The sequence below is a fragment of the Leopardus geoffroyi genome, chromosome B4 (genome assembly GCF_018350155.1).
Source record: "Leopardus geoffroyi isolate Oge1 chromosome B4, O.geoffroyi_Oge1_pat1.0, whole genome shotgun sequence".
Classification (NCBI taxonomy): Eukaryota; Metazoa; Chordata; class Mammalia; order Carnivora; family Felidae; genus Leopardus; species Leopardus geoffroyi.
The window spans coordinates 20,027,415-20,041,145 of NC_059341.1; the positions used below are offsets into that span (position 1 = coordinate 20,027,415).

The following is a 13,731-nucleotide window of genomic DNA, read 5'->3' on the forward strand; positions in this document are numbered from 1 at the left end:
GACACTTAACCGACTGAGCCACGTCAGGTGCCCCAAGATAGGTTATTTTAGATTTATTTTTTATCTTTTGCTTAAAAAAAAAAAAAAAAAAAAAAAAGAAATAGTGATGGTAAATGTTTTATCCTACAGAGGCGTCTGTGTGCCACAGTTATATCTTCTATATAATATGAGGAAGATCAAACTTAAAACCTTCTCTTTTATCATTTTATTTATTTTTATCTATTTATATTATTTTCATTTGTTACCTTGTTGTTTTTGCAATATGATGGTAATCACAGTGTGGGCAAGCCAGTATGAGTGCAATAGATTGTTACATAACCACAGCTTCCTGAAGGTCAGTATTTTTGTTGGCTGTACTTGATTTAGTGAGTTGATATAGTGGGTTTTATCCTTTGGCAGAAGAATCTAATATAAAGTAGTAAAAGTATTTGGAAATTGACATTTACATTCTGAAGATGGAAAATAGTTGCATCATTTTTTGCTATACTATATGATGTAGAAAAGAAAGAGCCACCTTGTGTAACTTGGCATTTGTTGGGGCCATTTCAATTAAAGGTATTTTTTCTTTTTCCTTCGTTTTCTTTTCTTGTTTTTTTTTTTTTTTTTTTTTTTTTTTTTTCCTCTAAAATGTGAGGTCTTTAATGTGTGCTTGTTTGTTTGTTTTTGGCTTCCTTATAATGTCTGTTACCTTTCATAGGGTTTACTTGTACTACTTTTAATTTTTAATTTTTAGTTTTTTCCCCTGCCTTGGCCCCCTACTTATACCTTTTTAACACTACTTCTCACTAAAATAAGAATGGATCTGTGGAATTGTAATAGTAACATGTGTGACTGCACCCTGCCCTATAAAACCTTCCACTTTGGATTGGTTGACTATAGGATCTGGAGTCCCTGTGGTCCAAGGTCCCTCATACCAGATCCTTTCTTCCTGGGTTTAGGGTACAGTCTTCTAACTATAACTTAACCTTCTTTTCTTTTCCTGAAAGTTTTTTCTTTAAAGTCTCCTATATTATTTTTATCTTTAGTAGGAAGATATAACATGTAGTAATGTATTGCTACAAAAATTCCAATTATAAAAGAAATGAAGTATTTTGGAAAAAAGAAATAAATTCACTCATAATCTTACTATCCTCACCATAATCCTGTTAATATGTTTTATATATTATAGAGTTCATTTCTATGTATAAATATTTGTTAATGTACTATTACATTAGTTCTCTCAGTGTTATACAGTTAGACTTTTCATACAATTTTTATAGTTATAATAAAAAGCCATATAAAGTATTTTTATATACATACATTTTCATGTCTTGAAATTAAAGTATATAAATGATATAAAAATGACACATAGTACTTAGTGCCTATTTCTATCATATTTTTCCTTTGGCTCTCTAGAAATGAAGTAATTGAATTAGTATTTTTCTGGAATCATGTTGCTATAAATTGGTTTCCAAAAGAATTGGATTATAGTGCTATCAACAGTATATGAAACAGTATTTGCCGCCCCCCCCTGATTTTTTTTAATGTTTATTTATTTTTGAGAGAGAGAGAGAGAGAGAGTGAGTGTGTGTGAGCAGGTGAGGGGTAGAGAGAGGGAGACACAGAACCCAAAGCAGTCTCCAGGTCCAAACTGTTAGCACAGAGCCTGATGCGGGGCTCGAACCCACAAACTGAGATCACGACCTGAGCAAAGTCGGGCGTTTTAACCAACTGAGCCACCCAGCTGCCCCTCATTTAAATCAAAATTCAAAGTTTTTGACTTTGGCTCTTTATTTTAGGAGAAACCAAACCTAACTGACTATGATAATACTAGATAATCCTAGACAGAAAGCAAAGGGATAGAGGCAAATGTTAAAAACTGTGCTTCAGCCCCCTCTTTGTATTTATTCATGTTACAAAAAAATCATGGCAGGAATGTAATAGTTGAGTAATACTTTTGTAAAGTTGTTATCTGATGGTGTTCCTGGTTGGCTCAGTCAGAGCATGTGACTCTTTGATCTGTGGGTTGTGAGTTCACACCCCACATTGGGTGTAGCAATTACTTAAAACATGTGTGTATATGTGTACATATTTATATACGCACATATGTATAGATGTGTATAAAATTATCTGGTGTTCTGAGGATGATCCCATGTCGAGGAGAATTACTTTGTGAGGAATGTTCTGAAAAACTCTTAGTGGTAAGTAGTGCACATACTCCCACATTTTTAATAGTTTTGAAGTTATAGAGAATTTGTTATAGCTTGGTAATCTGAAAAATCTTTTTTTCTTTTTTTTACATAGAGATGTGAACTGTGTCCTCATAAGGATGGAGCTTTAAAAAGAACAGATAATGGGGGTAAGTACAGAGACTTTTTAAAAATTTTTTATTGAAAAGTGGAGTGGGGGGTATTTAAAAATATCTGGCAGTTCATATTATAATATCAAATAAATGTTTACCACTCAAATAATTGTAATAGTAGTGTATGTAATTTATGGATTTCTTCCCCCCTACTTCGTGGGCAAACTTTTAAGCACTTTTCTTGTGCAGAATGGTCTACATACTTCTAATTAAAATCTTGATTTAAAAAAAAATGGGTACAGTTTCTTATATTAGAAATTATTTTTGGAAACGTAAACCACTTTTTTTGTTAGAGCTAAACCCTAGTGTTTTAGAATCTTTTTTTCCCTCTCTTTTGTGTATTGCTAGACAGATGATATTTCCAGTGAATTCTTAATTTTAACACCCTGAGGAATTTTGTTGCTTGAATATAAAGAAATACTGACTTCTGTCTTTAAATTTTGGTGTGCTTTCCTGAGAACCCTTGTGTATTTCTCATTTATATCTCCATTTTTCATTACTTTCCTCTGAGAAATCCGTGTTTCTTTATAACTCAGTACCATTCTTAAATATGTAAACATGAATGTCTTAAACTGTGCATACTATGAAAACTAACCGATAAAGAAACTTTTAAAAGCACAGGTTATAACTACTGTTAGTACACTTCCATTTTGGGCAGCCAATTCTAAAGCATTTTGGGATAGAGTAATGATGTTAGTAAATGAAAGGGAAAAAGAACAGATAATGGGGGTACATAAATTTAATGGCTCTACATAAATTTATTTGTATACAAACTTAATGGTTAGACTGTTACACAGTCATGTACAAAATTTAAAAAATGTTAGAAACCTTTTCTCCTATCCTTGTTCACCATTTGCCTAGTTTCTCAACAACTTTCCTGCTTTGATATAGTTGCTGTTATTACTTCTCTACATATCCTTCTAGGTTTTTTATTTTTGCATGTAGAAATAAATGTGAATTAACAAATATTTTCTTTTCTAATTTTTAAGTATCTTAATTTTTCCAGTGAACAAATTTATCTATTAATAGTTTAAAGCTTTCTTTTTTTGTGTGATCAGTCACCTGTTGATAGACTTTCTGATCTTCTGCTTTCACGACTTGTATACATGTCATTTTGCATATATGCGCTTATGTCTGTAGGATTATTAATTCCCAGGGGTGGAACTGTTGGGTGAAAGGGATTTTGCAGTTAATTTGGTAGATATTCCCAAATTATTCTCCCTAGTGGTTGTGCCAATTTGTTTCCAGCAGCAGTGAATGAAAAACTTGTGTTCTCTATACCCTTTGGTAATCCAGTAGGTGAAAATTGGTATCTCAGAGCATTTATTTTACATTTCTCTTATTATGAGTAAAGCTGAGCATCTTATGTTTTTAAAAGCAATTTGCATTTTTCTCTTTGTGGTCTGTTAATATGATTTTTCTCTTTGGTTGTTGATCATTTTCTTTTTGATTTGTTGGAGCTTTCATAGGAGCCCCTCATTCCTTAGGCTTTTGTGATATGAGTTGAACCAGGTTTTCCCAGTTGTTCAGTCTTATGGGGCTTTTTACCATGCAGAAGTTCTTGATTTTTATTTAGGTTTATTTTTTAATCTTGTCTTTCATGGCTTCTGTATTTTGAACCATTAGTTAGAAAGGCTTTCCATACTCCAGAGTTAGTAAAGGAATTCTTTCACATTTTCCTCTAGTATTTTTATGGTTTCTTTTTTTTTTACAGTTTAATCTTTGATACATTTGGAATGTATCCAGGTAATACAATGTGAGGTATGGATCCAACTTTATTTTTTCCTAGATGCTAAAATGCTTCCATTTATCCCATCACCATTTATTAAACTGTTCATCTTTTCTTCACTGATTTGAAATGCCGTCTTTGTTAGAGTCTAAATTTGATGTGTATTTAAAACATTCTGACTAAATTATGTTCCAAAATTGATTTGTAAATTATTTTGGAACCTGGAATGCATTTTCCTATAGAAATGCTAATTATATTTCTAGAGTAGTTAACAAAACCCCACAATGTACCTGATGGTACAGTATTGATAATAACTGTTCTTTAATATCTAATACCCTTTTTTTCATGCTGGAAAGTATATTACAAGTTTTTAGTTTAGGTTTTCCTTTTCTGGCAATCAGGATGAGTTTCTCAATGCAGCTTTTAATTTTCTCAATCTCAGCTGCTGTATGTAGTTCTCAGTTGTTAAAGGTAAGTAAATACTTAAGCTTAACATAGGTTAGTATGTGAAAAGTGGGGTTGGGGTATTACAGGCAGAAAGAGAAGCAAATGATAAAGACACAGATATACAGCATTGGAAACAATTGGGAATTAGACTAAGGTTTGAATGGCAGGCCTTCTGAGAGGTGAAACCGATAATACACACAAAGTTGTCATTCCTTCCCCTCCCCTGCTCCTGTCCTTCCCTTCTCCTCCCTTCCCTCTCCCACCCCTCCTTCCCCACCTCCTTTTCTGTCCTAAGGACTTCATCCTGTTGATTGTGGGGAGCCACTGAAGCTGAGGAGTAACAGATTTCTATTTTAGAAGGATCACTCTCTGATGGCATTGTGGTGAATAGATTGGAAGGATATGACACTACACCAGCTATAAAAAAGAATAGTGGAGCTGAATTATAAGTGCATTTAACAAACTTGAAATCAACTATATATCCTGGGGGATGGGGAGAGATATAGGCAAATAAATAAATTGTAGAGGTAATTCAGTTTGCCATTTTGCCCAGTGAGCATACACTCTAGGCAAACGTTAATGGGACTCCCTGTGAATGACCGTAAGGCTTTCCCAACCATCATTGACAAAGATATGAAATATATTATTGAGGGGTCAGGCAAGAGGTGGTGATGCTACTTCTCATTTATTTTTTTAATTAAGAAAAATTTTAATTCTAGTATAGTTAACATACAGTGTTATATTAGTTTCAAGAGTAAAAGATAGTGATTCAACAATTCTGTATATTACTCCATGCTCATCAAGAGTATTACACATTTTTGTTTTGTTTTGTTTTTGAGAGAGAGCCTGAGTGGGGGAAGGGCAGAGGGAGAGAGAGAGAATCTTAGGCAGGTGCCATGCCCAGGCTTGATCTCATGTGATCATGACCCAAGCCAAACTTAAGAGTCAGGTGCTTAATTGAGCCACCCAGGCAGCCTGATAAGTGTTACTCTTCTTCCCCTTCACCTATTTCATACCACTACCACTACCCCCCCCCCCCCCCCCCCCCCCCCCCGCCTCCCACCACACCTCCTCTCAGGTAACCATTAGTTTGTTCTCTATAGTTAAGAGTACTTTTTTTTTTTGGTTTGTTCATTTCTTAAATTCCACATATGAGTAAAATAATACGGTATTTGTCTTTCTCTAACTTTTTTCACTTAGCATTATAACTCTAGATTCATCTGTGTTGTTGCAAATGACAAGCTTTCATTCCTTTTAATAGCTGAATAATAGTCCATTATATGTATATACTATGTCTTTTTTAAAGTTTAAGTTTATTTTCTTTGCAGCAATCTCTGCACCCAGCATGAGTCTTGAACTCACAACCCTGAGATCAGGAGTTGCATGCTCTTCTGACTGAGCCAGGCACTCCCACATCTTCTTAGCCATTCATCTATCAGTGGACATTTGGGCAGCTTCCATAATTTGGCTATTGTAAATAATGCAGCAATAAACATAGGAGTGAATATATCTTTTCAAACCAGAGTTTTTTTTTTTTGTATTCTTTGGGTAGATACCTAGGAGTGTGATTGCTGGATCATATGGCAATTTTATTTCTAATTTTTGAGGAACCTCCATACTGTTTTCCATAGTGGCTGCACAATTTTGCATTTTCACTAGTTGTGCACGAGGGTTCCTTTTTCCTCACATCCTCACCAACACTTGTTGTTTGTTGTGTTTTTTATTTTAGCCATTATGACAGGTGTGGGGTGATAGTTCATTGTGCTTTTGATTTGCATTTCTCTGATGATGAGTGATGTTGAGCATCTTTTCATGTGTCTGTGGGTCATCTAGATGTCTTCTTTGGAGGAATGTCTATGTCCTCTGCCCATTTTTAATTGGATTATTTATTACTTGAATTGTTGAAGAAATTTCAAAATGAATTGAGGGTCATTGGTAGACACTATGTGACAGAAAGATGAGAAGAACTTACAGAATCTTGATATTTATATATATTCAAAATGATATACAGTGTAGTGCATTTTCTGTTGGAATTTTAAGGGATTTTTCAAGGATAGTTTTTTTTAAAATTGTTTTTCATGTTTATTTATTTTTGAGAGACAGAGTGCAAGTGGTGGAGGGGCAGAGAGAGAGGGAGACGCAGAATCTGAAACAGGCTCCAGGCTCTGACTGGTCAGCACAGACTTTGACACAGGGCTCGAACTCAAAAACCACGAGATCAGGACCTGAGCTGAAGGTGGGCCTTTAACTGACTGAGCCACCCAGGTGCCCCAAGGATAGTTTTGATTATGCTTATTTTTTGCTTTAGAATCTGAACCTTGCAAAGATGAGACTCTGCTTTATTGCATTCTAAGGGAGAGATTGATGAGGGACTGGTTGAAGATAGTAGTAGGAGGGTAAAAATGAAGGAATGGACAGCAGAGGTATTAAGTGGTAAAAGTTTACAGGTATATTGAAAAATTATATGTCTATTTCATTATGGGAAATTTTGAGCCTACAAAAAAGTAGGGAGAATCCCCAGGGACCAACCTTTAACAGTGATCAAGTCATGGCCAGTCTTGTTTCATTTATACCTTTCCATACCCCATTCTTTCGATTATTTTGAATTTCGTGAGCATCACTGACACGCATGGATATTTAAAAAATACACAATATATTATGACACATAAAAAATTGACAAGAATTTCTTAAAGCCATCAACCTTTCAGTCTTTGTTTGAAGTTTCCTGATCTCCTAAATGTTTTTCTTTTTCTGTTTTTATCTTTTTCTTAATTTTTTTTATTGTTTATGTATTTGTTTTGAGAGAGAGAGAGAGAATGTGCATGCGTGCCAGCATAGGGGAGGGATAGAGAGGGAGAGACAGGATCCCAAGTAGGCTCCGTGCTGTCAGTGCAGAGCCCAGTGTGGGGCTTGGTCTCATGAACTGTGACATCATGACCTGACCCGAAATCAAGAGTCTGACGCTTAACCCACTGGGCCACTTGGTACCCCTAAATGTTATCTTTTTATGTTTGAATAAGTCAGTATCCAAATAAGGTCCATAAGCTGGATCTATAAGGTGCCTATGTTGCAATTGCTTAAAATATCTCTTAGGTCTCTTTGTAATCCTCCCCCTTGATTTCCTTGTTGGTTTACTTGTGGAAAATGTGGGACATTTGCCCTGCAGGGTTTCTCACAGTAGATGTTGCTGATGGCATTTCAGATGGTGTGTGTGTGAACACGTTGCTTTGTTCCATGTATTTTCTGTACATGAGTAGTTAGGCTTGTTCATTCAGTTTATTGTGGGGGCAGCTAAAAATACTTCATGGTGTTGTATACTTCTTCATGAAGCATATGATACTTCCTTTTTTCTTTTTTTGTGGTATCAGCAGCTGTTGACCAGTATCTAGACCATTATTTTATTGAATCGAGGTTGAATAAATTGTGATATTCTATCATGCATTAGGATTACTTCTTTTATTCCCACCACCCCATCCCGTCTAGCAGGATTACTTCTATAAAGAAAACCTATTTCTTATCAATTATTTCATTATCCTGAAATATAGTTTGTGAAGGAAGGACAAGATCTTTTATTCTTTTTTCTTAAAATTGAGGTAAAATTCCTGTAGAATAAAATTTACCATCCTAAGATATACAGTTCAGTGGTATTTAGTACTTTGACAGTATTGGTCAACTGCTACCCCTGTTAATTTCCAAAACTAACTAACTTACTTTCTTTTTTAATATTTTTCTAATGTTTTATTTATTTTTGAGAGAGAATGATGAGAGAGAGAGAACATGAGCAGGGGAGGGGCAGAGAGAGAGTGGGTCAGAGGATCCAAAGTGGGCTCTGTGCTGAGAGCAGAGAGCCCAACATGGGGCTCCAAGTCATGAACCATGAGATCATGACCTGAGCTGAAGTCAGATGCTTAACCAACTGAGCCACCCAGGTGCCCCCAAAACATTTTTTTGAAAAGTGGATTTATTTTGAGAGAGTGCATTCGTGCGTGGAGGAGAGGCAGAGAGAGAGAGGGAGAGAGAGAATCCCAGCCAGGCTCCACACCATCAGTGCAGAGCCAGACGGGGCTCAATCCCACAAACTGCAAGATCATGACCTGAGTTGAAATCAAGAGTTGGATGCTCAGCTGACTGAGCCACCCGGGTGCCCCTAATTGCCCTTATTTCCAAAACATTTTTATTACCCTAAAAGAAAATACACTTTCATAAGCAGAAACTGTGCATTCTTCCTTCTTCCCCTGGCCTCTGGCAACCATCAGTCTGCTTTTTGTCTCTATGGGTTTACTTATTCTGTATATTTTACTTAAGTATAACAATCACACAGCGTATGACCTTTTGAGTCTGGCTTCTTTCTCGGCATAATGTTTTCAAGGTCATCACTGTTGCAGCCTGTATTAGTACTTCAGTCCTGTTTATGGCTGAATATTTGTGTGTGTGTGTGTGTGTGTGTGTGTGAGAGAGAGAGAGAGAGAGAGAGAGAGAGAGAGAGAAGGAGAGCGAGAGTGTGTGTGCACATGCATACGAGAGATTACATTATGTTGGATGTTTGCATTGTTTCTACCTTTTGACTGTTTTGAATAGTGCTACTGTGAACATTGTTGTAGGAGAACCTATTTTATCTGTTTTTAGATTTGAGGAGTATATACTAGGAGTGGCATCGATGGGTCGTATGGTGATTCTGTGTTTAACTTTTTGAGGAACCACCAAACTGTTCTTCATAGTGGCTGCACCATTTTTACAGTCCTCCAAGCAAAGTATGAGAGATCCAATTCCTTTTCATTCTCACCACCACTTAACTTTTTTCTGAATTTTTAAGTTATAGCCATCCTAGTGAGTTTGAAGTGGTACCTCGTTGTTTTAATTTCTGTTTCCCTAATAAGTGATGTTGAGCATTTTTTTCATGAGCCTTTTGGCCATATGTGAATCTTCTTTGGAGAGAAGTCTATTCCTTTCCTCCCCTCCCCTCCCCTCCCCTTCCCTTCCTTTAATATTTATTTGGGGGAAAGTGCAAGTGGGGAAGGGGCAAAGATAGGGGGACACAGGATCTGAAGCAGGCTCTGCGCTGACAGGCTGACAGCAATGAGCCCAATGTGGGGCTTGAACTCATGAACCTCAAGATCATGACCTGAGCCAAAGTCAGACGTTCAACCGACTGAGCCACCCAGCTGCCCCTCTTTTAGTTTTATTGTTTATTTATTTTTGAGAGAGAGACAGAGTACGAGCAGGGGAAGTGCAGAGAGAGAGACACACACAGAATTCGAAGCACGCTCTCAATTCTGAGCTCTCAGCCCAGAGCCTGACATGGAGCTCAACCCACAAATCGCGAGATCATGACCTGAGCCGAAGTCAGACGCTTAACTGACTGAGCCACCCATGCACCCCTATTTATATTCTTTTCTATTTTGTAATTGGGTTGTCTGTCTTTTTGTTGTTGAGCTGTAATACTTCTTTATGTATTCTGGATCCCTATCAGATACATGATTTGCAAATCTTTTCTCCCACTCTGTATGTTGTCTTCTCATGTTCTTGATAATGTCCTTTGATTCACAGTGGTTTTTGATTAGTATCAGTTTATTTAATTTTTCTTTGTTGCTCATGCTTTTGGTGTCATATCTAAGAATCCATTGCTATCCAAGGTCAGTAAGATTTATACCTATGTTTCTTTCTAAGACTTCTCTTTTTAGAACTTTTTTAGTTGTTGATCCATTTTGAGTTAAATCCAACTTTTTTTTTTGCATATGGATATCCAGATGTCCCAGCACCATTCGTTGGAGAGATTCTTCTTTCCCCATTGACTGGTCTTGGTACCCTTGTTGAAAATCAGTTGGCTGTAGATACATGGATTTATTTCTGGACTCTACTATTCCATTGGTCTTTATGTCTGTTGTAATGCCAATACAAACTTTTGAAAGGCCATAGCTTTGGTAATAAGTTTTGTAATTGGGAACTGTGAATGTTTCAATTTTATTTTTCTCCTTCAGTATTGCTTTGACTGTTCAGGTTCTAGTCCATGTGATTTTTGAGGATTGCAAAAAAGATCTGTGGAATTTTGATAAGGGGTTATGCTGAATCTGTAGATTGCTTTGGGTAAAGTTATTATCTTAATGGTGTTAAGTTTTTTATTGTATGAATGTGGGGTGTCTTTCCATTTATTTATGTCTTTAATTTCTTTCAGCCTTGCTCTATAGTGTTCAGTGGGGAAGTCTTTCACATCCTTTGTTTAAGTATTTTATTCTTTTAGATACAAAAGGATTTTTTCTTTAATGTTCTGTTTGGATTGTTCATTGTTCACATGTAGAAGTAAAACTGATACCTTGTGGTTCTTACACCTTGCAGCTTTACTGAATTTGTTCTAATGTTTTTGTGTGTTCTTTAAGCTTTTTTCTAGGTAAGATGATGTGAATACTGATAGTTTTACTTAATCTTTTCCAGTTGGGATGTTTTTTATGTTTTTTATTTTTCTTGCCTAATTGCTTTAGCTAGCATTTCTAGTACAATGTTGAATAGCAGTGGAACTAGATAGTGGGTGTCCATGTCTTCTTCCTGATATTAGGGAGAAAAGTATCAGTCTTTCATTGTTGAGTTAGTTGTTACCAGTACATTTTTCAAAAATTCTCCTTATCATATTGAGGAAGTTCCATTTTTTTTATTTTGTTGAGTGTTTATCTTGTGAAAAGGTGTCAAATTTTGTCAAATGCTTTTTTTGTATTGAGATGGTGATGTGGTTTTTAAATTTTTAAAAAAATTAATGGTATATATTACATTGACTGTTTTTCTTATGTTGTACACCCTTTGTATTTCTATCATAAATCCCTTTTGATCATGGTGTATAATTCTTTTAATTATTTAATTTTGTCCCCCAAAAGATTTGTCCATCCAGAACCTCAGGATATGACCACATTTGGGAATAAGGGTCTTTATGGATATAATTAAGGTAAAGATCTTGAATGGGGTCATCCTGGCCTAGTATGGACACTAAATCCAATGATAAATGTCCTTGTAAAAGATGATTGGAGAAGACACAGGAGACACAGTACATGGCCATGTGAAGACTAAGGTGGAGATTGGAGTTACCTAGTTGTGAACTGAGAAATGCCAAGGATTGCCAGAGCCACCAGAAGTTAGGATAGAAGCCTGTTGATTTTGGATTTCTGTGTCCCAAACTGTGAAAGAATAAATCTGTTTTCTTAAGCTACCAAATTTGATGTAATATTTTTATATGGCTGCTCTAGGGTACTAATACACTGTATTTTGCTGAGATTTTTTGCATGTATATTCATAAGGGATATTGGTCTGTAATTTTGTTTTCCTATGTTTTGTCGGGCTCTGGGGGCATTTGATAACATGCTGACCTTATAGAATGAATTAATTAGGAAGTGATTCTTCCTCTTCTATTAATGGGAAGAGTTTGAGATTTGTGTTAATGCTTCTTTATTTTATTCTTTAAAAAAAATGTTTATTTATTTATTTTGAGAAAGAGGGGCAGGGATAGAGGGTGAGAGAGAATACCAAGCAGGCTTCAGGATGTTAGCACAGAAGAGCTGGATGCAGGGCTTGATTTCATGAACCATGAGATCATGTCTTGAGATGAAATCTAGAGTCAGATGCTTAACCAGCTGAGCCACTCAGGTGCCCCCTGTGTTAATGTTGCTTGCTTACTTGCTTGCTTGTTGCTTTTATTTTACTTTACTTTACTTTACTTTACTTTATTTTATTTTATTTTATTTTATTTTATTTTATTTTATTTTATTTTATTTTATGTATTTACTTACTTACTTATCTATCTGTTTATTTATTTAAATGTTTATTTTTGGAAAGGGAGAGGGAGAGAATGTGAGTGGGGGAAGGACAGAGAGGGAGGGAGACAGAATCCAAAGCAGGCTTCAGGCTCTCAGCTGTCAGCACAGAGCTCGATTTGGGACTCGAACTCATGAACCATGAGATCATGACCTGAGCCAAAGTTGGATGCTTAATCCACTCAGCCACCCAGGTGCCCCTAATGCTTCTTTAAATGTTTGGTAGAATTCACTTGTGACTGCATTTGATCCAGGGCTTTTCTTTGCTGAGAGATTTTTGCTTACTCATCGATTCAGTCTCTTTATCTGTTCAGATGTTCTCTTTCAGTTTTGTTAGTTTTTGTGTTTCTAGGAATTTGTCCATTTCATGTAGGTTGTCTAATCTGTTGGTGTGTAATTGTTCATAGTATTTTCTTTTTTTCTTTCTTTCTTTCTTTTTTTTTTTATGTTTATTTATTTTTGAGACAGAGAGAGAGCATGAACGGGGGAGGAGCAGAGAGAGAGAGGGAGACACAGAATCCGAAGCAGGCTCCAGGCTCTGAGCTGTCAGCACAGAGCCTGACACAGGGCTCGAACTCATGGACCATGAGATCGTGACCTGAGCCGAAGTCGGATGCTTAACTGACTGAGCCACGCAGGCGCCCCCATAGTATTTTCTTACAATTTTAGTTTTGTAAGGTCAATGGTAATGTCCTCACCTTTTGTTTCCAATTTTAGTAATTTGAGTATTTTCTTTTTTAATCTCAAAGTTGGTCAGTTTTGTTGATCTTTTCAAAGATTTTTAGGTTTTGTTGATTCTTTTTGTTTTTTTGTTTTTCTTTTTTTTCAGGTTTATTTTTTTATGAGAGAGAGAGACAGCACAAGTGGGGGAGGGGCAGAGAGAGGGAGAAACAGAATCAGAAGGAAGTTCCAGGCTCTAAGCTGTCAGTACAGAGCCTGATGTGGGGCTCAAACTCAAAAACTGTGAGATCATGATCCAAGCCAAAGTTGGATGCTTAACCAACTGAACCACCCAGGTGCCCCTTTTATTGGTTTTCTGTTCTCTTTTTTGTCTCCACAGTGATCTTTAATCTTTCTTCCTGTGTTTGGCTTTGGATTTAGTTTGCTCTTTTTCTTCTCCAATTGATTTGAGATCTTCATTTTTTTTTTTTTCCAACGTTTATTATTTTTATTTTTGGGACAGAGAGAGACAGAGCATGAACGGGGGAGGGGCAGAGAGAGAGGGAGACACAGAATCGGAAACAGGCTCCAGGCTCTGAGCCATCAGCCCAGAGCCCGACACGGGGCTCGAACTCACGGACCGCGAGATCGTGACCTGGCTGAAGTCGGACGCTTAACCGACTGTGCCACCCAGGCGCCCCAAGAGATCTTCATTTTTTAAAGCAGCTTAATTGGGATGTAGTTTATGTACTATATATTTC

The 13,731-nt window shown here is 36.5% G+C and overlaps 1 protein-coding gene across 26 annotated transcripts in view; it reads left to right on the plus strand.

Annotated features, from left to right (window-relative positions):
- The window catches only part of MLLT10 (MLLT10 histone lysine methyltransferase DOT1L cofactor), a 242,836-nt gene that overhangs the window by 39,653 nt on the left and 189,452 nt on the right, over window positions 1-13,731 (plus strand). For 25 of the 26 annotated variants that reach the window (XM_045463953.1, XM_045463957.1, XM_045463956.1 and 22 more), the window contains one exon: window positions 2,284-2,338. In XM_045463953.1, the coding sequence (XP_045319909.1) occupies window positions 2,284-2,338 (55 nt within the window). Of the gene's footprint in view, window positions 1-2,283; window positions 2,339-4,055; window positions 4,088-13,731 lie in introns of those variants that run through there. The other variant, XM_045463966.1, reaches the window with a different exon arrangement.